At 39.4% G+C, this 27,697-nt stretch overlaps 1 protein-coding gene across 5 annotated transcripts in view; it reads left to right on the top strand.

Moving 5' to 3' along the window:
• DOP1B (DOP1 leucine zipper like protein B) overlaps nucleotides 1-27,697 on the top strand; it is a 52,761-nt gene that overhangs the window by 12,330 nt on the left and 12,734 nt on the right. For 3 of the 5 annotated variants that reach the window (XR_014183236.1, XM_082044531.1, XM_082044534.1), the window contains 24 exons: nucleotides 155-336; nucleotides 417-587; nucleotides 3,095-3,284; nucleotides 5,632-5,730; nucleotides 6,472-6,595; nucleotides 7,330-7,430; nucleotides 7,884-7,998; nucleotides 9,586-9,706; nucleotides 11,102-11,221; nucleotides 11,800-11,905; nucleotides 12,376-12,567; nucleotides 13,411-14,104; nucleotides 15,137-15,408; nucleotides 16,202-16,354; nucleotides 17,365-17,465; nucleotides 18,145-18,335; nucleotides 20,077-21,691; nucleotides 22,321-22,432; nucleotides 22,891-23,079; nucleotides 23,735-23,860; nucleotides 24,478-24,612; nucleotides 25,328-25,383; nucleotides 26,466-26,570; nucleotides 26,654-26,720. Coding sequence is in view for 4 of the 5 variants with exons in the window: in XM_082044531.1 (XP_081900657.1) it covers nucleotides 155-336; nucleotides 417-587; nucleotides 3,095-3,284; nucleotides 5,632-5,730; nucleotides 6,472-6,595; nucleotides 7,330-7,430; nucleotides 7,884-7,998; nucleotides 9,586-9,706; nucleotides 11,102-11,221; nucleotides 11,800-11,905; nucleotides 12,376-12,567; nucleotides 13,411-14,104; nucleotides 15,137-15,408; nucleotides 16,202-16,354; nucleotides 17,365-17,465; nucleotides 18,145-18,335; nucleotides 20,077-21,691; nucleotides 22,321-22,432; nucleotides 22,891-23,079; nucleotides 23,735-23,860; nucleotides 24,478-24,612; nucleotides 25,328-25,383; nucleotides 26,466-26,570; nucleotides 26,654-26,720 (5,337 nt within the window). In the remaining variant the exon portion in view is untranslated. The remainder of the gene's footprint in view (nucleotides 1-154; nucleotides 337-416; nucleotides 588-3,094; nucleotides 3,285-5,631; nucleotides 5,731-6,471; nucleotides 6,596-7,329; nucleotides 7,431-7,883; nucleotides 7,999-9,585; nucleotides 9,707-11,101; nucleotides 11,222-11,799; nucleotides 11,906-12,375; nucleotides 12,568-13,410; nucleotides 14,105-15,136; nucleotides 15,409-16,201; nucleotides 16,355-17,364; nucleotides 17,466-18,144; nucleotides 18,336-20,076; nucleotides 21,692-22,320; nucleotides 22,433-22,890; nucleotides 23,080-23,734; nucleotides 23,861-24,477; nucleotides 24,613-25,327; nucleotides 25,384-26,465; nucleotides 26,571-26,653; nucleotides 26,721-27,697) is intronic. The other 2 variants (XM_082044532.1, XM_082044533.1) reach the window with 2 other exon arrangements.

Genomic DNA, 27,697 nt, shown 5'->3' with positions numbered 1-27,697 from the left:
TTGTAAAGTTCTGCTGTTTTAGTTTAACAAAATACATTTATGAAGGAAAACTCTGGAATGTATGTAGTTCTTCTCAAAGTGCTAGTAGGAAACTTTTGACATGCAGTCATTATATGCAGCATTATAGCTATATATTCTCGTCTTTCTTCTACAGGCTCTTCAGAGTAACCTGAAATATTCTCTATTGCCAAGACGGCTGATCATCAGTAAAAGATTATCTCAGTGTTTGCATCCAGCACTACCTAGTGGAGTGCATTTAAAGGCACTAGAAACCTATGAAATCATCTTTAAAATTATTGGGACAAAATGGCTTGCCAAGGATTTATTCTTGTACAGGTAATTTTTTTTTTTAAAGCACATGCTTTTCTGAGTCTATTTTAATTAACTATTATAATTTTTTTTTTTTTTTTTTAAAGCTCTGGTTTGTTTCCTCTGCTGGCAAATGCAGCAATGTCAGTGAGACCAGTTCTCCTTGGTTTGTACGAGAAATACTTTCTTCCTCTACAAAAGTCCCTCCTGCCTGGTCTTCAAGCCTTTGTAATAGGACTGCTACCTGGATTAGAAGAAGGATCAGAAATTTATGAGAGGTAAGCACTAATATTAATTTAAAACCAATATACAGTATTCTGCTTTCCTATGGAATTCTCAGGAAATTTCTGTCAGCTCTCTATATAGAAGGATTGATAAAAGAGCTTCTAAGGGTGGAAGAATGGTTAGTCCTTGAAAGATGCAACAAATAGAGCTAAAGTACAAAAACCCTTTCCCCTTCTATTTTCATCTCAGGAGAAGAAGAGGAGAAAAGAAGAAAAGGAAGGTTAAAAATAGATGTTCTGAGAGAAAGGAATAAAAACTATTTCTTAAAGCACCTCTGAACTTCTAAATAATTAAGCTGACTCCCCAAACCACTGCTCTGTCAATAAATTCTATTTAAATATTGTAACATGAGAGAGAAACTGAATTCTTTCCAATCTTTCTGTAAAAGATATTTTGCTTACACTCAGGTTCTGAAACCACAAGCAAGAGGCAACTCTTGTAAAATCTATTGTGGAAAAAAGTGTCTCTCTCCCTCTTGGCCGTTACGCCAGCGGCGTTCAGTACCATAGTTGGGATCAGGAAGTGTGCTGAGAAGAGCAGCTCTGTGTCCATTTGTGCAGTGGTTTTTCTTCAGTTACCAGAACTGTTTTGTAAGATTTCATAAGAGCTCAGCGACTGTAGGTTTCATCCAAATGTTTCTTTGCTTAGTGGCACTAAACATGACATTGCTAATGTACTTCCTTCTGTATTACCAGTCTGGATGTGCTGGCTGTTTTCTCTGCTGTTTTTGAATCTTAAATGTCTGTGTGTACACTTGAGAAAAAAAAAAAAAAGAGCAAGATATGCTAGGCTGTGTAGATTACAGTTGATAAGCAGAATATTTCTATGTCTACTGCCCCTTTTTCAAAACAAGTGTTAAACTGAAGGCTCATAGCAATTACTGGAGTGGTTAAGAGCAAATTGTATGTGTTCCTGACTTGGTGAGGAGCATTCATTTGTCAACTCCAGAACACTGAATCTATGGACAAGTATATACTTCTTATACATTTCCTATAGAAATATTAATTTACTATGTTGGTTTTGTCAGGCAGACTAATAAGGGATGCTGTATAGTTTTATCTTTCCTACAGCACTAGTTGCTGGGGACTTTGGGAAGAAAGGGGATCCCTTGGAAGTAAGTCTCCATCTATCTAAAGCCTTTTTAAGGAGACTGAACATATTTTGAAACTGACTAAATTTGAACTAGTGAGTTAATGGGAGCTACAGATTAACTTCCAGGTTCCAACTTACGGTTTTATACCTTCTTTCTCTATTCTTGATGGCACTGTTATCCTCTTTGCCTTGAACAAACAGGATCACAGACAGGAACTGACCATATATTACACTGTGAAAGATTTATACTAAAAATAATTTAATATTCTTTTGTGAAATACAAATATTACATGAGAAAGTGTTTTTTTTAGTTATCATGATGATTCTGATGTAAGAAAGATAGACCAAGATATCTTGTTGGAAGGTTTGTTAAATTACTTTTAAATTCAGCTTCATGAGAGACTCTCCCCTGAATGTTTTCAGAATCTTCAACATTGAAGACTAACACTAATATTATATATCCCCTGCTGTTCCCAAAAGTAGCAGAAGTACTAGCTTCAGCCTAGACACTCTTTCCTTCTTAAACATACACATATCCCACGTGGTATTCTGTGATTCTATTATATGCATGAGTTTGCACACATACACAAAACAGAAAAGAAAAAATGGCTTGAGGGCTATTTTATAAAGAAGTGGAAAAGAACATCAGATTTGATTTTTTTTTTTCCTGTCTTCTGTGCTGGACTTCTCCCTCTTTTCTCACTTCTACATTTCTCATGTGAGGTTCCAATTCCTACATTATAGTAAAATACCGGACTACTGACAGAGTTGCCAAAGCAGAGAACTTGCCTTCAGTCATAGGACCTCCAATGTGACTGCCATTAAACTTACTTCAGTGTACCGATCCTGTGTGCAAAAACTGACAGTATGTCATTTTATATCTTTTTTCTTTTTCCATTCAGTGACTTACAAATTGAGCCCATTGATTTGTAAGTACAAATATGTAGGATATCTTCCACTTCCCAGACTGATGAAATTTACTTTCAGAGTCTAGCATCAGCTTAAATTATTTCAAATTCAACATGGGACACTTCTCACTGCAAATATTTTGCAGTCAGAGCTACTGTAGTATTTTGGTCAGAACTTAATTTTTGCCAATATTTACTGGAGAAGTATCCAAAGTATGCACAGAAACTTTGTTTCAATGAGTATGCACAGTGACAAAGGATTGAGTGGGTTGTCATTTGCTTTGTACAATCAGATGCTGGCCATCATCATGTGAAAATGGCAATACTGATGGTACAAAGGTGAGGAAATTGTGTAAATTATGTCAACTACAATACTAATTCTGTGAAATTAAATAAATTATGTTAACTACAGTACAAATTCTGTGTATAATTGTCTTTTTATGGTATAAAACTGAACTAATAAAAACCTATTTTCTCATGCAAAATATGTTTCCGTATAGAACAGATGCTCTGCTTGTGAAGCTCTCCTTACTGATGGGCCAAGAGGTGTTCTATGGAGCACTTTGGGGCAGTGTCCTGGTCAGCCCGTCCATCAGGCTGCCTGCTTCGCTTTTTGTTGTCAGTCATATCAACAGAGAGCTGTCTGGAAAACAGCAGAAGTTCATGCTGGGCACCGATTATAAGCTCACAGTAAGTTCATTACTCTTCTCATAGAGCAGTCTGTCTACCGTAATGCCAGCATACTAGCAGATTGTGCCTCCTCAGTGTTAAATTAGAACTACATGCTCTTAAAAAGATTTTTGGAGAGAGAGAAAAAGAGGGTGAAAGCTCCACACTTTGGAGCCTTTGACACAGTCTCCCACAGCATCCTCACAGCTAAGTTGAGGAGGTGTGGTCTAGACAATAGAGTAGTGAGGTGGGTTGCAAACTGGCTTAAGGAGAGAAGCCAGAGAGTGGTAGTCAATGGTGCGGAGTCTAGTTGGAGGCCAGTATCTAGTGGAGTGCCTCAGGGGTCAGTGCTGGGGCCAGTATTATTCAATATATTCATTAACGATTTGGACGAGGGAATTGAGTGTACTATCAGCAAGTTTGCTGATGACACTAAGCTGGGAGGAGTGGCTGACACGCCAGAAGGCTGTGCTGCCATCCAGCGGGACCTGGACAAGCTGGAGAGTTGGGCGGGGAATAACCTAATGAAATTTAACAAGGGCAAGTGTGGAGTCCTGCATCTGGGCAGGAACAACCCCAGGTTCCAGTATAGGTTGGGAAATTACATATTAGAGAGCAGTGTAGGGGAAAGGGACCTGGGGATCCTGGTGGACAACAGGATGACCATGAGCCAGCACTGTGCCCTTGTGGCCAGGAAGGCCAATGGCATCCTGGGGTGGATTAGAAGGGGGGTGGTTAGTAGATCGAGAGAGGTCCTCCTTCCCCTCTACTCCGCCCTGGTGAGACCACATCTGGAATATTGTGTCCAGTTCTGGGCCCCTCAGTTCAAGAAGGACAGGGAACTGCTGGAGAGGGTCCAGCGTAGGGCAACAAAGATGATTAAGGGAGTGGAGCACCTCCCTTATGAAGAAAGGCTGAGGGAGCTGGGTCTCTTTAGTTTGGAGAAGAGGAGACTAAGGGGGGACCTTATTAATGTCTGTAAGTATATAAAAGGTGAGTGCCACGAGGATGGAGCCAGGCTCTTCTCAGTGGCAAACAATGATAGGACAAGGGGTAATGGGATCAAGCTGGAACACAAGAGGTTCCACTTAAATTTGAGAAGAAACTTCTTCTCAGTAAGGGTGACAGAGCACTGGAACAGGCTGCCCAGGGAAGTTGTGGAGTCTCCTTCTCTGGAGACATTCAAAACCCGCCTGGACATGTTCCTGTGCGACCTCACCTAGGTGTTCCTGCTCCAGCAGGGGGATTGGACTAGATGATCTTTTGAGGTCCCTTCCAATCCCAAACATACTGTGATACTGTGATACTGTGAATTGCTTAATACAGTTACGCCATGGGAGCATCTTCCCTGAAATGTGGCAGAGTATGGTAGAATCATAGAATAGTTCGGGTTGGACAGGACCTTCAAAGCCCATCTAATCCAACCCCGTGCCATGAGCAGGGACATCTTCAACTAGATCAGGTTCCTCAGAGCCCCATCCAGCCTGGCCTGGAATGTCTCCAGGGATGGGGCATCCACCACTTCTGTGGGCTAAAGGCTCCTTTTAAGTACTGAAAGGCCACAATAAGGTCTCCCTGGCACCTTCTCCAAGCTGAACAACCCCAACCCCAACTCTCTCAGCTTGTCCTCACAGCTGTTCCAGCCCTCTGATCATCTTGGTGGCCTCCTCTGGACCCTCTCCAACAGCTCCAATTCTTTCCTGTACTGAGGGCTCCAGAATCTCCCCTACAGATTTTGGTTAGCCTGCAGAATGCAAGTCTTCTGAAGCTTCTGCAGTTTTTGACAATCAGTACTGCATACAGCTTTTAAAGATCGATGTTGTTTCGAATCAGAAGATAAACCTGACATCTTTTCTCTACCTGTTCTGAATTTACATTTAAGGCTGAAGACCAGCTTTTCTGTAATGCAGTATATACAATGTTTAATGTGGGTTTCTCAAAGTGTTTGCAGTCCTGAGAGTCTATTCTGAAATTTAGTATCTTTTTATTTTTTCAGAAAAATGGAAATCTTCAGTAGGTGGTAATTTATGTTAAATTTGAATTATGGAATAACTGTAATGCTAGTTAGAGTACTTTAATATCTGCAGTTTGTGAGGCTTCACATTCTGTTTGATGGCTGGTGATGTCACACTGTGACATTCTGTATTATTACAAAACCAAGTATTTCGTAAATATTAAAGATTCTTTTAACAGTATTCCACAAAACCTTTTTCTAACTCATTTTGAGGACAGGAGTTAAAAGTCTGAGTAGTTATACTCTTATTTAAAAATAAATTGTTCACATGTATCCAAGTTTGCTTTCTTTTCTTGTCATTATTAACAGTACTTGTAGTTTAAATGTTATCGTTGTTGTCTTTTCCTTTTACAGATAAAGTCTTTGTGTGTAGCAGTATTGGATTCAAATGTCCTTGTGCAAAGAAACACTCTAGAAGTGATTCTCTTCTTCTTCCCATTTTACATAGCTTTGGTAAGAGGACTAAATTGGTACTGTCTCAGCACACTTTGCAGGGAAGGTGTCTTCTGTGAAACCAATCCAGCTCCTGCCTTTGTTAATGCCAAATGTCTGAATTTTGTACCTACACAATCAATGAACAGATTTTGCATTTTCTTGTTTCCCCATCAATTGATAGTAGAGATGGCTGCTTCTCAGAATCCTTACAGCTAACTTAGTTTTACATCATCAAAATGCTTCAAATGAAGGTGTGCTTTCACAGTGAATATTGCATGATATTTGGAATGTGCTTTAAGTATTCAGGCCTGAGAAATTGTGTACAGAAAAAGACATTGAGCTCCTTTTTTAAGTAGGATTTCAGCATTTGGAACTGTCTGTGCTAAGCTAAGACACTTCTGTTAAAGACTAGGAAAGAAAATATTCCTTGAAACAGGAGCTGTTCCCCATTGTTTTCTAATGTACCTAGTAGTATAATCAGTATTTTGAAAGTAGTAAGTAATTTAAAGTCTGAAAGCATAATATAATGAAAAATTTTATATGTTTAGCTTAACTGCAGCACTGTACCTTAAATATTAAAATTATCACAATTGTGTCAGATTCCCTTCTTGAGATTTTTAGTATACAAAATATTTTGTTGTTGATGGTTTGCTTTTTTCTTTTCAAAGCATTAATATTACCACTTAAAAAACTCATCATTACCAGTTTAACTTGTTTCAGTGTTCATAAACACAATAAGTGTCTTTTTTTTCACCCTAGGACTGCAACGAAAGCCCTATTCTTTTGCACAGAACTGATTTAGTCTATATTCTGTCAGCAGCTACGCAGACATTGTTGAGGAGAGACATGTCACTTAATAGAAGATTGTATGCATGGTTGCTAGGTACTGTACAGTATATAGTGATATTCAATATTCTGCATACCTAAGAGAAAAAAAAAAAAAAAAACACTGCTTAAAAATGTATTATAGTACACTTTTCCCAGCAGTTAATGAATGATGATAAAATAAAGTGTTGTTTAGTTGCCATTTATTAAGTACTTGTTTAATAAACTTAAGCATTCATTTGGCAAACAGGTCTCCTCTTCAGAGGTGAATTCATCTCACTGTCCTGAATCACAGGGTACCTGATGAGTTATTTCTGGCCCTGTCTATAATTCATTCTGAAGTGGTTCAGTGGACTGAAAGGATCAGGGCACTATTTAACCTTGCTCTTCTGGAAGTAATGGTCTATTAATTCACATGTGGGCTTAATTGTCAAGGAGAGGCTATAAGTGAACTATAGCTTCTCCCCATCTGCCTCCTTTTAACAGTGTAAGAGGAGGCTAAAAGTGAGAGGACAACAGCTGCAGCCATGTAGTTGCTTAAAGGCTGCCCTTGCTGTCCCTGTGTCTGGGCCTGGCCTTGGTTTTGATTTGTGTTCAGTATAGCGCAACTGGATATCTCAAACTGCAATATATGGGCCATCCTTGGGCAGTACATGTGTTATTTTCAAGCAAAGCATTGAAATGACAAGTTAAAAATAGAGTGTAGTTTCAATATTTGTATGAACAAGGTATGTGTAGTTCTCTGTACTGTAGTGTTTCTCTGTACTCCTGATGCTTCTGTTTATCTTGTAGGCTCTGATATTAAAGGTGGTACTTTTGCTCCAGACTCAACAACTTCTGAAGACCATGCTATTTATTTCTTTGGAAAATATTCTAAAGATCTTTTGGTTGAGGTTGGTGTTCATTGTATACAGATGTATTTGTCATTGTTTTACAAGTTAGCGCAAACTGTCTCTATAATTGTTCACTGTGCCACTTCATTTGTCCTTCGCTTTCTGACCCTAAAGATAGCATTCTTTTGGTGGTTATATTTTATCTTACTGAATGCCTGCTGTGCTGTATTTATCCCAATATTGTATGTGCTTGCAGTACAAATGGAATCTAATGAAACCAAAGGGTAGCATCTTTGATGAACTACCTGAATTATTTAAAAATGCTTCTCTGAGTATGATCAGCTCTTGAGTACAGATGATGAGAAGATGTCATCAATTTGTTTACCCTGTATGGAAAACTGAAGTTCAGTTTTAGTTGGTACTAAACAAAATCAAATTTAGAAACACTTGAGGTCTTAATAAAACAGCAATCTCTCTTCTATGTATAATGTTTTGATGTTTTCTTTTTATTAGAGTTTGATTGAAATTTTACATCAGAAATTCCCAGAGTCTGATACAGAGGAACAGCATCAAGCTTATTTGAAACCCTTCCGCATCCTCATCAGTCTCCTTGACAAACCTGAAATAGGTAATGTTGCTTGTCGCTTCTGTTATGACTGCTAATGACTTACAAGTTGGTGTCCTTTGCCTTTGACAGCAGGACTCAAGACAACATCCTGCACAATTCTTACTAATTCTGAATATGTGCATGTTGTCCATTAGTGTGCACCTTGGACCCGGTTCAGAATGGTGCTCTGGAGCAAGCACCTGCTCCAGGTTATCTCAGGCTCTTCTGCAGAGCACTCCACTGTGTGGCATGGACATATCCTAGTGAGGATAACACTCTGCCATGCCCAGAACTTCGATCTGAGGGGCCAGTTAAAAAGAACCACTTCTGCTCTGCTCTCAGTATTCTGCTCAATTCATTCCTTGGAGCGTATTCCCTAAAATACTGTCAGGCCCGGTTTTGTTCTGTCTTATAGAGCAGCTTTATCTGGAAAACCACCGGTAGTGCTCTTGCCTGGGTTTGTTTCCAGTGCTCAGCTGTGCTTGCAGGCCTTCCTGCACGCTTGCATCAGACTCTCGTGACCATGTCGCACTTCCAGGCACTGTAGTCTCACAGGCATCTAGCCTGTGGTGGTACTGCTGCCAAAGTGGGCAGTGCTGCTTACCTGCAGGTGCTCCAGCTGGAAATAACCTGCTGTGGAAGTGGGGAGACTGGGGTAACCCTGGCAGTGGTGCTGCCAGCTTGTGCTGGCCTGACACTGCTGTGGGAGCTATAGCTTTAGACATCATGACTGAGCTGTGAAGAACTTCCTCCTTTCCCCTGGACTGTCACATGTCTGTCCTGTTGCATACATGAAGTTGCCAGCCCCAGAAGGGTAAGGCTCTGCTGGCTCTTATTTTAAAGGGCAAGTTCTCTTTTCTGTATCAGAAAATTAAGCCAAAGTGACTTGATAGATTTTTAGGATGTAATAATACCCTGTAAGATCCATGCACAGATAAATCTTTGAAATTATATTCTGTGAATCTGACAGGTATGAGAAGCCTGTGGATTGATTAAATGGTATTTCTAAGAAGCTAATAGAGTTTTAACAACCGACTGTATCCTGAAGTGTTGTTCTTTGTATTATCTTGGGTGCAAGAGGGATGGTACAATTACTACACCTGTAGACTTAGAATGAAACTAATGTACTGGAACTAAGCACTCAAGTGGCAGCTGGTTTTGCAGGCTGCTGTATTTGGTAAGCTTATCCTCTTTCTTAGGTCAGGAAAGTCCATTTAAGCACATTTTGTGTCAAAGAATTATCAAAGCAATGCCAAGAAAAATGAGGATTATATATTGTTTATCCAATAAATGAATGCTACCTTAGTAGAAGCAGTTGTTAGTCTGCTTATAAGACAGTGGTGCTAATGTTTCTTCTGCTGGTTTTAGCTGTTTTTTAGCTGGTTCGTGGTTTGTTTTTTATTCTTCTTATTATTATTAAAAATCTACATATTTAATTTTATTTTAACTGGAAAATATGACATTTTTAAAAGCCTCATTTTCATCTTACGTGGGTGTTCATTTTTTTAGTCTAGCTACCCCTAATTTAATTCTATACAAGTTTGTAGCTGAGCTGCCTAACAATCACTTTGTTGCAACTACTAGATTCTTTTTTTCCTTCAATTGTAGGGCCACAGGTTGTTGGGGATCTGTTCCTTGAAGTTATTAGAGCCTTTTATTCCTACTGCAGAGATGCACTTGGTTCTGATCTCAAACTCAGCTACAATCAAAGTGGCAACATACTCGCAAGGTATAACTACAGGTTTTCAACTATTAACTGAAACTGTATTATTTATATTAAGCTAACTTACTGAAAGCTAACCAATTTAAGGTCACTTTTAACAGATCATAGAATCATTTAAGTTGGAAGTGACCTTTAAGATTATCAAGTCCAACCATAAGCCTAATACTTCCAAGTCCTCCTCTAAACCATGTCCCTGAGGACCACATCTACACATCTTTTAAACAGCTCCAGGGACTCAACCAGTGACTCAACCACTTCCCTGGGCAGCCTGTTCCAATGCCTGACAACCCTTTCCATGAAGAAATATTTCCTAATATCCAATCTAAACCCTCCCTGGTGCAACTTGAGGCTGTTTCCTCTTGTCCTGTCACTTGTTACTTGAAAGAAGAGACCAACACCCTCCATGCTACAACCTCCTTTCAGGTAGTTGTAGAGAGCGATAAGGTCTCCCCTCAGCCTCCTTTTCTTCAGGCTGAACAGCCCCAGTTCCCTCAGCTGCTCCTCATCAGACTTGTGCTCCAGGCCCCTCACCCACTTTGTTGCCCTTCTCTGAACTCTCTCCAGCTCCTCAGTATCCTTTCTGTAGTGAGGGGCCCAAAACTGAACACAGGATTTGAGGTGCAGCCTCACCAGTGCCCAGTACAGGGGGACAATCACTACCCTAGTCCTGCTGGCCACACTATTGCTGATACAAGCCAGGATGCTGTTGGCCTTTATGGCCACCTGGGCATACTGCTGGCTCATGTTCAGCTGCTGTTGACCAACACCCCCAGGTCCTTTTCCACCAGGCAATTTTCCAGCCACTCTTCCCTGAGCCTGTAGCGCTGCCTGGGCTTGTTGTGACCCAAATGCAGGACCCGGCACTTGGCCTTGTTGGACCTCATACAGTTGGCCTCAGTCCATCATTCCAGCCTGTCCAGATCCCTCTGTATGGCCTTCCTGCCCTCCAGCTGTTCAACACTCCCACCCAGCTTGGTGTTGTCTGCAAACTTACTGGGGGAAAGTAACTTGTATGTACGATGAGATTTTTCTATGACTTTTCCTCCATGTATGCTTGATTTCTCTTTAATTAGCAGAGAAGAAAATTAAGTACACTGCCTATGATTGATGTTGATTAAATCCAGTTATATTGGCCAAGAATGAGTCTGGTGACAGAACTCTTAGCCTTTAGATTTTCAAAGTTGAAGCCTTGATTTCACCTGGGAGAAATATTCTCAAACTCTAGCTATTCTGGAATTACTTAGTCCTGGGTTTAAAACTATCAATGCATTTTAGCTTGAAGGGAAAAGGGGAAAAAGATTTTACAATGCATCAGCTAATACTGAGATGTGCCTGCTCCTAGAATCTTCACTAACATCTGTTTCTTTTTTTTTTTTCTCCTTTTTTTTCCCTTTCACACAGTGCAATCAAAGAGAACAAAAATGCTTCGGAAATTGTCAAAACAGTCAATTTGTTGATCACATCCTTAAGCACGGATTTTCTTTGGGATTACATGACCAGATGTTTTGAAGATTGTTTCAGGTGTTTATGTTGTCAAACAATAGTACTTAAGAGCTATCTGTTTAAGATAGTAAAGTTTACTGAAACATTCTAGAAGGGATATAATATGTGTTAGAATCAGGCAGATATGTAAGTTGCATCCTAAAATAATTCAAGAAGGGAAACAGCTAAACTATTAGATGGAAACTTGCAACCTGAGAATCAAATGAATTACTTTCAAAGTGACACCTGAAGAAGGAAGAGGTTTGGGAGGGGAAGTGGAGATGTCTTCCTTGGAAGAACAAGTGGTTTTTGAAAAAAAATAGATATATCTATCTTTTTCTCTTTCTAAGAGAGAAGATTATACCTGAAGTGGTAAGATTATGTATGGAGGTTCAATCCAAAAATTAGAAGCTCTTTAGCATCCCATATGCAAGCTACAATTTACGTGGTTTTGACAGAATGTTTTATCCTGCTGTATTAGAAGTCAGTTTTACTTTTACTTTGCTTCAGAAATCGTAGCTGTTCAGTATTTTGTGCCAGTTTTAATGAAGCCTTTTTGTGATAACAAGAATTTTGACAGGAAAAGAGCTTACAGAATAATGTTTCTCTCAATCCAGAAACAAATCCACACAGATGAGATATCCTCTTGAAAATATTAGCACTCCTCCTACAATTTCAGAGCTCTGCACACTATTGGTGTTTCTTCTTGACGTGATTCCTTTGGTAAGGCAACCTGAAGTTAAGTGCTTCAAAGTCTTAAGCAACTTAAATAATTCAGATTGTGATTACCTAAAATGAAAATAGGCAAATTGACATACGTGTGCATATGCTTGCTATGTCCTGCAAAGTATAATGTGCTGACTTTATATACAACTACCTGTGCTATTGCCTAGCAAAATAAAAATTGTTTGCATTTTAAAATGCAGTGATTCTATCAAAGGAATGAAAAAGTGTACCTTTTGCTTCTTAGGTAAATAATTTCCTGGGATTTTTTGGTCTCTTAGTAGCTGGTTGACTATCATGAGCTTTTTAGGGTGTGAATCAGTCTTCATCATGTAGAATGGGGAAAGAAGGAATAGCACTGAAGCAAGTTTGTACAGCTTAACCATTCATGAACTGACTTTATCAATCATTGATCAATGTTGCTAGATGGATGAAGAATAATATATGATAACTATTTTAATTTATTTTAGGAACTCTACTCTGAAGTGCAGACTCAGTATCTTCCACAGATGCTCAGTTATATGGTACAGTCTCTTCTGGAAAACATGGAAGTATTAGGTTTACCAGAACTCACTCATGCCTTAAAGACCTGTTTTAAGGTGCTTAGCAAAGTGCAAATGCCTCCCTCCTATTTGGACATTGAGACAGGAAGTGGAAGTGGGGTAAGTTTTTTTCAACTACTCATAGATGTTTAAAATTGTTAGTGACATAATTTATTTTAAAATGCTAATTCCCCTAACTTTAACCTAGATGATAACTGCATCATTAAAGATTTTGAAACTTATCTTCCTTGGCCCCTTCCAGAGCCCTCTGATGCCTTGTCATTCTTATGAGTATTCAGTTCTGACTTGTTTGAGTTATTTGTGACAGTGAAGGAGTATAGTCTTCTCTGAAACTGGAGCTATAATCCTACTTCCTGAGAAGAATGTCATCTTAATGATTTTGAAAAGCACTCAGCATCATGCAGTTGCTAAAGACTTGAATTACCAAATCAATCCCAACTTTACAGCTGAATAGGTCTGCAAGGCTTTCAATTAATATTTTAGTTTAACACAATGTGGTATTATTTGTGTGCAGGAGACCATGATAGGGCATGAGGAGTAGATGGCATAAAGCAGTCACACAAGCACAGCCTGCCAAAGTTTTGCTGTAGAACAAATACGTGACTAGAAATAATCCAACATAAGTAATACTGTTCTAGTGGTGAATTGATTTTAAGGAAACATTTCCTTTTGATAAGTATCTGTGGCCATGGATCTGTTGTTGTTTGAGGAGTCAATGTGTGGGGGGTTATATAAACATTTGTTAAGTTTTAAATGCAATTGAATTGAACTGCTTACAAATAACTGTGTCTCATGATTTTGTAAAAGTAAGCTGTTATCTGGAAATTGCAAATACTAGGGGTTTTTTCTATCATAGCTGTGCCCTAGTGCCTGCCACAGTTCTCCATAGTTTAAAGTGATCTACGCCTTGCCACATTAACCACATTAACATTCCTCTTTTAGAGCCCAGTGAAAAAGGAAAATGTGGACATAACCTCAGAGACTCAGTCTGTGCTGCAGGAGGAGGATGAGACTCCATTCCCCCCCCTGAAGTCAGAAGACAGTGGCATTGGTCTAAGTGCTTCCTCCCCGGAGCTCTCTCAACACTTGGGGATGCCAACTGTGACCCTTGAGAGAGACGATGTCTGGAAGAAAGGGGGGAGCATTCAGAAGACTTTGTATTGCATCCAAGAGCTGGTTGCCAAGTTTTCCAGTAGATACATTTTTGGGATGCAGTTTCAAGAAACGAGTAATGAAAGCATCTCAGCAATGAATCTGAGTGGAAAAGAGAAAAAAGAGAATGGCTACAGATTACCTGCAACTGCTAGCAAGAAAAAGAGTCCATGGGATGCAAAGCAGATCACTGTACCTCAATTTAAACAAATGCTTTCAGACTTATTCTCAGTTCGAGGGTCACCATTCAAGAACAAGGGTTCGAATCCTCTTCCTTCTGACTGCAACTCTAGTAATAAAAAAGAAAAGGAGGAAGAAGAGTGGGACTTAGAACAAGTGATGCTTGTCTTGGGACCCCTTAGAGGCGACTGCAAGGAAGCTTTCTCTGCCGCTTGTCACCTTTTGTTGGATTGTACCACATTCCCAGTCTATCTATCGGAGGAGGAGATGGAACAGTTGTATCTCTCTCTGTTTCAGGTTCCTGGTAAGAAAAGATTCCTTTACTGGGCAACTTGAGTATTTGAGGATACAAATAGCAGTGTGAGCTTGGCTCTTTGCAAGACATGTGACCATGGCCAGTAGCAATACCTTTTGACAGGGCTAAAGGCAAGTTGCATGTGAATTAAAGATTTACTTACATCAGTATGTGTTTTGTGTCTTGCAGCTGAAGAACTATTTTTACCAAGCTTTTAAAATTCACATTCTTCTGAAAGCTTTCACTACAAAACTTGTAGCTGAAAGGATGAAAAGACCTAGCCTGTAGAGTCCTGTGGCATTGTTCAACGTTTTCACAAAATCCACCTCCCTCCTTCCATGTCCTGTGTCCTGTTCTCCCCCCACCACCAAAAGAAAAAGGGTGTGTTAGAGGAAGGTGGGTGTAGATGGGAAACTGGAGCTCTAAACCATAACAGAAGCAACAACAGCTCTTTCCCTAACCTTCAGAATTCAAAGGAGTCCAAAGCTAACACATAACAATAATCTTGTATGATTAGAGAGCCTGTTTGTTCTGGGAATTCAAGTTCATTAGCTTTAGCAGGAGCAATTATTGGCCTGAAGGCTAGTTGGCAAAATATATTTGTAATGGATGGAGAGGTGGGAAACTAGAAAATCGGATTCTCTTCCTCACTTCACTGTGAATTTCTGCTGTCTTCCCCAGCAAAGGGATGATATGCCTGTCATCTACATGGGTGAGCTGTCTTGACACTTGACAATGACAGCTGGAAAACAGCAGCTATAAAAACTAGTTGAGAATAAACATAAACTGGAAAGCAGAAATCCACTAGTTACTGGGTTACTGGGGTCCTGCAAGAACTTTCTGCTGGGGGAAATAGGGAAAAGAATATAACTTGCTTTGAAACAAGCCCCTTCTGAAGTAAGGGGCTTGATGATAGCATGACAGTTGGATTTGGGCAGTCATTTTAGTCTGTTGGTCCTGTGAGCTTGATTGAAGAATTCTTAGAAATATGACCATAACCTTGAGATTATTCAAAATCTTTTTTCTCTTTTATCTTCTGAGAAGGTTGTGATGCCAGCTTCCCTCTGTGGCTGAAGTCCTTAATGACAATATGCTGTTGTGTGAATGACTGCTATGTTCAAAACGTGTCCATCTTCACGCTGCTGGAGGTGATCAACCATTCCCAGTCACTGGCGCTTGTGATAGAAGACAGAATGAAGCGGTACAAAGTGTCTGGCCACAACCCTTTCTTTGGAAAGCTACAGATGGTCACCCTTCCTCCCATCGCTCCTGGAGTTCTAAAGATCATCTCAGAGAAAACAGACTTCTACCAGGTGTCAATTTTCTTTTTCTTTTTTTACTGCCCAGCTACACTGAACCTCTAAGGATAGGGTGGGAAAGCAAATGTTATTTGCATGGATGTTTGGGGACAGCATGTTTGTGTTATGCTGCCATTTTTTGCTTCCACAGCATTTGAAAGCAATCGCATTCTTCTTCATGTTCTTCTCAACAGGATGTTAAAAAATGGAAGGTTTTTTTCAAATTTCTACTTGGTTTTGTGCCCAAATTCTTGGCGTGTAGGTATAGTTGATTTCTGATTTGAAGGGTTTGGTTTCTTTGGCTTGAAAACTGCACTTAGAAGTTTGATACCACTCTAAGTTTTCAGATAAGATAAAATGTTAGTGGGTGAATAATAATGAAAACATTCTGTACTCCTTGTTTTGAGTATATGTATTTCAAAGATGTTTTACTTTTTCTGACCATTTATTGATATTAGTGTTAGTATGAGGGTTGGTTCCAAGATCTTTTTCTCATTTACTGGGTTTCCAATTGCTGTGCCCGGCACGTGTACAATCTGTTAATTTTTGTCCCAGAAAATAGAAGCAGAAATGCTTTTCTTAACTTCTAGGCGCGTACGTTTTTATTACCTGTCCTAGTAGGATAGGAAAGTTGCATTTCTTTAGGTCTGTGACCTAAATTCTTGCTCTTTGCTAAACTGAGATGATTTGGAAATCCATTTTGGTAATATAGGGCATTTATGCAAGTCAGGGAAGCAATGGCACATAATAATAATAATAATAATAACAATAACAATAATAATAATAAATTGTTGTTATTTTTCTCTAGAGAGTGGCCTGTGTGCTCTGGAATCAACTGAACAAAGAGACACGGGAGCATCATATTGCCTGTGTAGAACTCTTCTACAGGCTACACTGCTTGGCACCATCGGCAAACATCTGTGAAGACATCATCTGCCATGCACTTTTGGATCGTGATAAAGTAAGTCCTGTATTCAATGAAGACCCTTCAGCACTTCAGAGTTTTGCAGTGCTTCCCAGACTGCTTTCAGTTCCCTTCCACCTCATGTCTTCACTCCCATGGTCTCTTTGTCTTCCAAGAGTCCAACAGACTCTGTCCACACCTTTACAGTTCCCTGGGATTTATTCATCATGGTAATACCGCTAAACTTAATCTCTGGATACAAGCTGTATCAGTCAATGCTGGAGCTTTATTCGTTTCAGCCCAAATCATATACTATCTAAAAACTTGCAGTTTTTGTCAGTATTTCCAAACTGACCCAGCTCCACCAATAACTCTAAAATAATTTTGTAAACTTCATATTCCAACAAAAGGCTTTATTACCTGGTTAAGTGTATGTCAACATAATGTTGACCCTGTGTCCACCTTAGTATTTAGATCTCATAATAAGTTGTATTTTAAGTGAGGCAATTATTAATTATTTTACTTGTCTAGTTTAATCACAGAACAGTTCTTTAACTTACAGTATATTTTTGAGAAGTGCCTTGCACAATAAAACTTAAAATAGCCACCTTCAGTCTTCAGCATTGTTTTCATGTCTTTGCTCTTACAACTTTTATCTTACAAGCTTGAAAATCTTTTAGAAGCTTTCAAACAGAATTACCAATAATAAACACTACCTAATATATCAATGTCTCCCCATTTGTCATCCAACTTTTAAACCACCCTAACAACAAACCAAGACTAAGATATTTATACACAAGAGCCCTGAAATACATTTTTGATATACTGACATGCCTTTTTTTACTCTTACAAACACTGTGGTTGTTAAGTTTTGATTGTGTATTCATGGATATATGGCATTTTGGTTTAGTCTATTGCAAAACAGAAAAGTGCTCTCAAACTACTCTAGAAGGATTAGCAGTCATCTACAAAATAACAGTTGTTCTGCTAGAGGTTTAAAAATCACTAAAACTGTACTCTGAGATAAATGCTCCAAATATATGTATTTGTCTTGTTTCCTTGCCAAGGGGACAAGGCTGGAAGCACTGTTCAGATTCTCCGTCATGTGGCATCTGACCAGAGAGATCCAAGGCAGCAGAGTGACTTCTCATAATCGGTCCTTTGATAGGTATTTTCCATTTCTACTGGCTTAGGCTTACATTTATATATATAACTATATCATGCATGTTCTGTTCTTTTTTTCTGAGGTGGGAAAAGTACTCTGTACAGAGAAAAAAAGTGAGCAAAAGGAAGATCTTCAACTTTCTTGCACTATTACCTTCGCAAAGCACTCTGTGTGCATGGTGCTCTTTCTTGTGTGAAGGAACTTTCTGTAAAAATAAAAAGAGCTTCATATATGAAGAGTAACTTGCAGACAACTTTCTGTGTAGCAGACATTTTTTATCTTGGAGTGGGTTAGATTTTTTCCCCAAGAAAATAGCATTAATTAGAATTAATAGCTGTATTAATAGTTGTGGAAAAAAACAAAAACACAACTTATTTTATACCTTTGTATAAAATGAGACAAAAGCATTAAGAGTCTTTCTAAATAAATATGTGAAAGAACTTTAAAATATGCTGCTCTACTAGAGTGTGAGTATATGTATGGACTTGCTTCTACAAACACATGTGTACTTGACCTCAACTCAGGAAAATGTGCATGATCAAGCTGCTGTTAGCAGACATGAGCCACTGGCTGGTGCCTACTTGAACATGCACCATGTCTCTTTCCTGCCACTATTTCGTTGTTTGCATTAACTTTTGCAGGGATTTCAATTGTACTTCTTCATTCTGATTTCTCCACTCAGGTCTCTGTTTGTGGTACTGGACAGTCTCAATTGTTCAGATGGCGCAATTGGTGCTGCAGCACAGGGCTGGCTGATCCGTGCCCTTTCACTTAATGATGTTGCACGTATTCTTGAACCAGTCCTGCTGCTGCTGCTTCATCCAAAGACACAGCGCACGTCCATCCACTACATCAAACAGAAAAATTCAGCAGGTAAAACTGTTCTTGGACTGAAACTGTAAGTGCTAACATAGCATTGCATACTCCTGAACACCTACTGAAGGTCATCTCTGAAGTGCAATGGCATCCTATTACCCTGAGTTGTCTTGTATCAGTTCCATAGACTCCTCTTCATCCAAGTATCTCTAGTAATGCCTTAAACAGAGTTCAGGAGTAAGTCATGCTCATTGAAGGCCTGATGAGCATTTCTGTTGTGGTGGCTGCACCTACTTTGTTGGTTTGGATTGCTTCCTGCTTTGCTCTGAGATCTTGTCCCGCACTTCTCATTGCCATTCCCAGATGATCCACATTGCATGTGTGTTCATTGTTCACAGGATCCCTTCTCGAGCAAAACTAGGTCTGCAACCAAATGAAATCCAGGAGCAGTTTGGTAACTATGTCAGTCCAGGAACTGTTCCAGTAGGCAGGATGGACAGGCAGATCTTACTCTCTCTGCCCAGTCTTGCCTTAGCACACCATGCACGCTCATACCAGGTTTCTTTATTTGGCATCATGTTAAACTAATCATACAGGTTGTGAGGAACATTTTAGGGAGATCTTGCTGTTTAGGGCACAACACACACACACACACACACACACACGCACAAAACTAATTCTGCTAACTTCTAAAAATTAAAATGGCTTTCCCGAAGAATATCCATCTTGATTCAAGAGGAGAGCTGAGCCTTTGTGGCATAAGTCTTGAGGTATCCCAGAGCTAGGATGTAGAAGCAAAGAGAGGTGTTTGGAATTGAAGATGACCTGCAGCCACACAAATTTAGGAATGTGGCAGGGAGTCTTTACCTTGGCAGGATAAATTTGACAGCTGGAAGATGTCTATTTTAAGACTTGTAATGAGAACCATTGTGAACCACATACGACCTGTGTGTCAAATGTGGAATAGACAAATGTGACAGAGATCTGTGGGGGCAGCTGAGGAAGACTGAGACAGGTACGGAGCCGGGGTTCGCTCCAAGTGCGGAGTCCTGCAAAGACTGGTGGGAAAGTCTATTCAGGTTTGGGATTGCTGGGAAGTCTGTTTGGATTTGGGATTGCTGGAAGTGGTATGGATATGAGACACTGCACCTTTTGGCCCAAGAAGCCAAGGTTTTTTCCTGGAGCAGACAGGGGAAGTGTCTGGTGCTTTTGTATAAATAAAGATTCTGTGTCACCTGTCTGTCTTATTACTCTTAACCTAGCTGTTGGCTTGCGTAATTGTTTTTCTGTCTTGATTGCCAAATAGTTATGTGGCAGACATTTACAGCATCCAAAGGGACCTGTTTATTAGATGCTATCCAAACACGGAGCTAATATATTCCTTTCTTGTTCCACAGCATGTAATGAAGGAAAACATTAGCTCTTTAAAAAAAAAAAAAATCCTTGTTTGCTATCCTTTGCATTTCCCTCCTGATCTCCATAAACACGTTGTGCTCAGGAAGCATAAAAAGGTTTCACATCGAGGGAATCACAGCATAAGAGAAACAACATGTGCTTTTTGTTTTAGTCCTATTATCTTGTGCTTACAGTAGGTTAGAACTGCTTTACCACTTAAAAAAAAAGATAATTCTTGCCTTAACCCAGCTTTTTTTAGCTCCAGTTATTACAATTAATAGTAGACTAGAGCAGAGTAGCCTTTTAACCTTTTTTTTCCTATGAATTTTATTCAATATAAAACATGTTGTGTGAAATGGACAAATACATGCTCTTTTTGATAAAAAATAATAATTTTTTCCAGCAGATATACGTGATTGGCTTTGCAAGAAAAAGCCCTCTTTGAAAGAGTCTGGCATCTCTGAGAGCAATTCTGAGGAAAACCTTCCATTGAGCCAGTTTACTACAGTGGATAGAGAAGCAATTTGGGCAGAAGTGGAAAAAGATCCAGAGAAGCTGGAGCTGAAAACTGAACAGTCTGAAAACAATGGCTCTTCTAATCCAGTAACTTCACATGAAGCAGATGGTGACGAAGATAATAGTGAGCACACAGAATCAGCAGACACCAGCACAGGCCATGATAGTGAAAATACGTCCTCTTTTTCTCCTTCTCTGGAGCTGCAAGAAGTGAGCAACGAAGACAATGACAGTGCTGCAACTGACGGCAAAGAGACCATTAGCCATGTGAGGTCTCTCAATGCATTCCTTCCTGAAAGTTCCAAATCCAGTGTAGCCCTAAACCTTGTGCGTGCTGACTCTGAGAGGACTCAAGCATCAGAGTCTCTGTCAAGTGATGAAGAGGTGGACTTGGAGCTCCAGGAAATTACCCATTCTAGGTTGCTCAAGCAGCAGAAGGAAAAACAGGAGATGATTGAGGCTTTATTCAAACACATGCTCTTATATTTGCAGCCTTATGATTCTAAGAGAGTATTGTATGCTTTTTCTGTTCTGGAGGCAGTGCTTAAAACAAACCCTAAAGAATTTATTGAAGCTGTAGCTAGTACAAGCATGGATACCAGTTCCACAGCACATTTGAATCTTATTTACAATCTCTTAGCTCGCCATCAGGAAGCTCTTGTAGGGCAGAGTTTTTATGGCAAGCTTCAGACTCAGTCCCCAACCATGTACCCCCATTCTCTTCTAATAGAATTGCTCACTTACCTCTGTCTCAGTTTTCTGCGCTCATATTATCCATGCTACTTGAAGGTCACACACAGAGATGTGCTTGGCAACAGAGACGTTCAGGTGAAAAGTGTGGAAGTCCTGATTAGAGTGGTGAGCCAGCTAGCTACCATGGCAAAGGCAGCAGAGAGTAAGAACGTCGAGTTCATACGCAATTTGCTAGGAAGATGCAAAATTCAAGAGTTTGTTCTTCTTTCTTTGTCTGCATCTATGTATACAAGTCAGAAACGGTATGAACTGCTCATGGCAGATGGAATTAATAATGTTCCTGATGAAGAACTCTTTGAAGAGACCGTAATCAATTTTGGGCATGATCAAATATGGAGCGAACATCCACTCCAGATTGAGCTGCTGAAGCTCTTGCAGGTATTGATTGTCTTGGAGCACCATCTTGGACAGACTCATGAGGAGCAGGAGAATCAGCCAGACCTCTCTAAGGAATGGCAGCAGGCTCTTAATTTCCAGCAGGCTATCGGTGCAATGCAGTATGTCTATCCACACCCAATAACTTCACAGGGATTGTTCGTCTCTGCTGTGGTTAGAGGTTTGCAACCAGAGTATGGCTACGGGATGCATCCCACTTGGGTAGGCTTAGTCACATGTTCCCTGCCCTATTTTGGGAAGTCTTTAGGCTGGACTGTGGCACCATTTGTTGTACAGATATGTAAAAACCTGGATGATCTTGTCAAACAGTATGAAAATGAAGCTGTGAAGACATCTGCAAAAACATCTGCAAGGTAAGAGTCTGCAGTGTGGGATTTATTATGCTGAAAGGTTCCCCTTACTACAGAGTGGTGCATAGTAACTCACTGGTTTAGTGTTGTAGCTGCCAGAGTTTGATCCTCAAACCTTGCTGCCTGTGCAGCTGGCTATCCATTGAGCCCAGGTGAGGCAGAGGCAGTATCAGTGCAGCAGGGCTCCCTGCGGCTGGAGGAAGAGAGGAGAGGGAACCAGCATCTGTGATAATTCGTGTCCTCCCCTGCCTGCCGTCCAAGTAGAAAACAAGTTCCCAGTTTTGACAAGACTAAGGATTTTGGGTGACTAATTGAGGAGAGACACCCTGAAGAAGAAAAATACAGTGATACTATTCAGAACAGGCAGTAAGTGAAAGGAATAGGGGAAAATAATCAGACACTAAAGATTTATGGTCACCTGGGGAATAATATTCTAAAAGATCTAGACAGGAAAACGGGTTGTCCAAGCATAGTTTGTGAATGCTTTGTGTTGATATTCCTGGCTGGTCATTCCAGTATTCTTTTAGCTATTGAATAGAAACAGGTTTCTGATGCAATTTTTAATCAAGGAAATACCACTTGGCCTGTTAACCTTCTTTTTTATCCATCCCCCCCCGCCTTTCTCTGCAAAGCTTAACTTCTAAAAGAGAAAATGTTACACCTGATTACCCACTAACCCTTTTGGAAGGTCTGACAACCATTGGTCACTTCTGCCTTCTGGATCACCCTAATCAAACTAAAAAGGTGAGTGCTTAACATCTACCGCTTGCTTGACACCTCAGCACTAGTTTGTCATAGTATGCATCCCTTTTTCATCCAGAGGTGAATATAAGTAGTAAAGCAGCACTTGTACAAGAAGATAACTTTAAGTAAGCCTTACAGCACACCAAGGGGAATGAACTAAATAAAAGTGTGTGAGAGGGCGACTGAATTTTTTTTGAGACAGGCACGTGAATTTTAAGCAGAAGATGTTAATGGTGATCTTGGTCACACAAGTGTTAGTCTGTCTGTACCAAAATAGTGAACAGCAAATTCAGTAGACTCTAACAGAAGCAATGTATTTAAGGAGTAGACTGGTTGAATTATTTTAAAAGTTGTCATTACAAAAGTTGACTATAATTCTCCTAATTATAGAATTAAAACAGTCACTCTGTGGTACCTAATATAATGTATTTTAATATTCATATACTTGTTTTTTCTAGTCATCATGTTTAGCGGAACCTGCAAACCTGAGAAACGCTAGGAATGCCATTTTGGAAGAATTGCCTCGCATTATCAATACCATGTCCCTTCTTTGGAGCGTTATAAAGAGGGAAGACTCTCAAAAAAGGCCAACTGACTTCTTTGGAACAACAAAAGGCTCTTCTTCAGTCTACTTTAAAGCAACCAAGGTAGGAGTTCTTTTAAACTGCTGCGTATCTCATCATCCTTGTTATCCTTTCCCTCATAGTGCATTTTACATAGAGCTCATAGGAATAGTTTTGCTATTGGACCACAAAGAATTTTTGAAGAACTCCCATGAGCTACAGGCTTGCAGAGTACCTACCTACAGAAGCAGACTTTTTGCTGTTCTTTTTGCCCATCTGCACCCTTACCTGATTTGTTTAATGTTTTGCTTTGTTCTGTGAGCTTCTGTTAATAGCTACTCTAGAGCCAACCACCTCTGAATTATCTGCACCTGCCACAGGCAGGAGAACATGTACTTGAAGAAATAAAGATACTAGACTTTCCCCTTCTTTTTTCAATATTGCTAAATCATAGTAATGACAAATATTTGTAGGAAAAGAGCAAATATAACACAAGTATTTATTTTTTCTGTTTTGCAATCTCTCTTCCAACAAATGTGACTTCCATCTCTAAGAAGGATATACTAACTCATAAATAAATTATCAAAACTTGTCTGTCTGTGAGGCATATAAAGAGATTCTTTTGTTGTGGTGTAATTTCTTAACGTCTTGGGAAAAGGAAGAATATTTTACAGACCATGAGATAGCCTTTGCCTTACAAATTTTAGCATTGACAGTTGTTTTTTTTTTCTCCCTATAGACATTAAGAAATAAAATACTGGACTTCATCAATCCGTTGACAGCACAACTTGGAATTCAGTTGATGGCAGCAATTGCAGCAGTATGGAATAGCAAGAAACCTCACAAGAATCAAAGTAAAATCAAGGTGAAACTAAAGAAAGGCACCCTTAGTTTTCCAGTGTAAAGGCAAATGTTACATTTATACGATGAGTTCTAAACTCCGGGCTTCTTTATTGATTCTTTGGGGGTTTTCTACTTGTGTCAATGGCAAGCCACTGAAAAATCTGAAACGCTCTTATTTGTATGTAATTCCACAAAGCATCAGGAATGGAATTAAACATAAATAAGTAATCAAGTAAAAAGGACAGTGTGGCAGTTTGAGTCTGATTGTATTAGTCATTTTTTTATTCAATACTGGATTATAATCTTGGGATTGCAACTTGCCAATTATATTTTAAAGGTCTTGAATGAGCTGCATTTCCAAAGAAAGGTTAGAGTTGTATTCTCTGGAACTGAGTATTTATTCTGAATACAACACCTCTTTCTTTTCTACTTTAATTTGAGCATAATGAGGTTGTTTTCATGAAGGTGTTGGGAGAAGATCAGTATATGGCAAATTTTTGCATGCTTGATTTAACTTATCTAATTTACATTTTGTATAAATATTACTATTTGAGTAGTTACACAAAAGGCTGTTTTCTCAACTTCATGTTTTGCCTGGTACAGTCATCTGAGAGGTGTGTCTTTTTTTTGTTTCGTTAGATTCTTCCGGTGGCTAGTTCATCTCAGCTTATTCTTGTGGACTTAATATGTGCACTTAACACATTGAAAATTGACACTATATTACATCTGGTCAAAGAGGTAGTCAAGAAACCATCACAAATCAAGGGCGAAGAGGTAACCATGAAGCTAATTCCCTTTTCTTAATATATTATATCCTGGATCTATTCCAATGTGTCTTCTAAATATTGTTAGACTGAGAGGTTTTTTTTGTGTTTGCTTTGTTTGTTTGTTTGTTTGTTTTGGTTTTGTTGTGCTTTTTTTGTTTTGGTTTGTTTGGGGTTTTTTTTTGTAATGTGTGATTCTCTTTTGTTCCTGAATAAGTTGTACTCTACAGAATGTGGGGTTTTGTGTTTTGATGCATCAATGTAAATAGGTTCTTCAGAATATTTTGCTAAAAAAGTTGCTGGTAATGAAAAAGTGTGGGGTTCTCCAGTACTAAAGATGCTGACAATTTTCATAAAGCTGCTGCAGATCTACAACTCAATGACACATTTCTGTCTTTCTACGCTTACCTGAACAGTTAGAAATACTTCACATTGAGTTCGCTACATTCTAATTGGTTTTCAAGGAAACCAGTTTTGCCACTATGCACACCATTGTAGGAGTACCATTTCAAAGTAACGTGACAGCTTCTGAACCAGAGTCCTCTGTTGAAGCTCTGAATTCCCCTGTACTGCTGTATAGATAGTTTTATCATAGTTGGTCACCTGTTGGAGTACAAGTGGTTTCTAAGAATGATGTGTTAACCACAGCTGTTACTCAACAGCTTGGACCTTTTTTTTTTTTTTTTCCCTGATGGCAAATAATGGTTTTTGCTTTTATTTTTCAGAAATCTTCTCTTGTAGATATTCCAATGCTGCAGTTCAGTTATGCTTTCATTCAAAGGTAATTCAGTCACTATAAAAGAGAATTTTCTGGTTTACTCTAGTTAGGATAACAGCCAGCATCACTATTTCTCCTTTACTTTGATCTTTATGTTACAATGTCACAAAACACCTTCATGTAGGAAATGGTTATTGCCATTTCGTTATTAAGTAACATACACAGAATAACTGCGCTATGAAATTAAGTGCCATTGATCTGTTGATAATGCCAGTCTGAAAGCCTCATTTCCTACTAAGAGAGCACCATACTTGAGGCATCTCATTAGCAAGATACTTGTATAATTTCTTAGGATCTTTCTCCTTATCTGTTCTGTGTTGCTAGATGAATGGATAGAGAACTTCTAAATTAAATGAAACTGCAATGGCTGCAGTCTCTGCTGGACACAGTGGGTCAAGGCAGTTGATTGGAAATAGTCCTTTGATTAAAACTCTTCTTTACATACTTGGCTTTTCTCAGATGGAAGCCTTGAGTTATATCAGACTGTACAATATACAGTGCACAATAAGCCATGCAGATAAAGTAAGCTGGCATGCAGTGAAGTGGTTAGCTAAACTTTATTCCTTTTCTTCCCCCTGACGACCCGGCTCTCTTACAGTGCTGGCTGGCATAATGCATGTGCTGCTTGCATTTACTGATGTATGCATATTGCCTGTGCTGCCAGATAGAATCATAGAATCATGCTGGGTGGAAGAGACCCTCAAGATCATCAAGTCCAACCATTAACCTAACTCTGGCACTAAACCATGTCTCTAAGATCCTCACCTATATGTCCTTTAAACACCTCCAGGGATGGTGACTCCACCACTTCCCTGGGCAGCCTGTTCCAGTGCCTGACAACACTTTCCATGAACCAAAGTTTCCTAATATCCAATCTGAACCTTCCCTGGTGCAACTTGAGGCCATTACCTCTAATCCTAGCACTTGCTACTTGGGAGAGGAGATCAGTTAGAAAGGGGCAGGATCTAAAGGACTGATCTTGATGGAAGCTTTTAGATGACCGAGCTACCTATGTATGATGGTTTTCTGTTTTTCTTCAACTCTAACTTCAGACTTGGGTCTGTTTTGGTATTGCTTTTTGGCAGACTGCCTGTCTCAGCCTTGCAGGAGAACTTCCAGTCCTTACTAGGACTTCTCAAAGAGTCTGTGCAGTTGAACTTGGCTCCTCCTGGACACTTTCTTCTTCTCAGGTACTGTGTAAGAGAGAAGGTTTACAGATGTGTTGAGTAGACTTGTCCAGTTACTAACTCGGAGTGAATTGATTTTTCCACAGTACGCTGAATGACTTTGTGACTAGGACACCTACTCTAGAAAACAAAAAAGACCAAAAAGACTTGCAGGTACAGTGTACACATATATTCCTTTAAGTTCATAAATCTGGCACTGTACATCTAAGTAAAAGTGGAGATGGCCTGATCTGCACTTTGTGTCTGAGTTCCCGTGTGCTTTTAGAATGTGTGAATGTCCATCCACATGTTTTGGCTTAGGCTTGGTAAACATGGCAGACCTACATATGAAAGACATGACGCACAGAATATCTCTATCAAAATTTTATCAAAAATACATGAAATCATAGTGGTAACTATGGACTTTTCAAAGGTATTTTGCCTGGGTAATTTTATGATTTTTCCCAAAAATTAAATCATAACACAAGTGTGATGTCATGACTTTATGTCATATGTGTAAGTATTGAAATCTCAAAACTATCTAGGCAAATTAGTAGTGTAATTATCCTTGAAGCTCATAGCTGTGTTTGGCAATGTAAATGACTGTCAGCTCGCCTTTTATATAAGGAAAGGGTGCAGTGGAAGCGGATTCTCTTCCTATACTGGTTGTAATTTCACCAGAACTGTTTAAGCACTACCTGTGTGGGTGCCGTTTTGGCTCTGAGCCAACATCATGCTATGTATGAGGTGAGACAGTGTTCTGGTTATAGTATTTTTGTGCGCCAACAGAGAAATTAGGTCTCCCCTTCTGCTTCAGAGAGTTGCCAGCAAAATGACAATGATGATAAAAAGATATTTTTTCATCTTACCATCTTATAGCCTCTTCACAAGTGGCCTCTGCTTTGCTTTGGATATTTGGGGTTTGGTTTCATTAGAGTGACCAGCTTTTCATTTCACTGGGAATTAAATATGCTGAAGTGTGACTATGCACATAGTTCAATGCTATGTCTTGCTTACCCCTAATAGAAAGACCTAAATATGAACGAATGGATTGCGATAAAATAAAACCCTTCCTTGCTTAATGCTCTGCCTCAGTTAATGCTCTCCAAATATAAAAGTAATAAAAAAGAACAGTGTTCAAAACAACAAAG

The sequence above is a fragment of the Streptopelia decaocto genome, assembly GCF_964273445.1.
Source record: "Streptopelia decaocto genome assembly, chromosome: 1".
NCBI classification, from domain to species: Eukaryota; Metazoa; Chordata; class Aves; order Columbiformes; family Columbidae; genus Streptopelia; species Streptopelia decaocto.
Note: the sequence above shows the minus strand (reverse complement) of the source record. Positions and strands in the feature narration are given on the sequence as shown.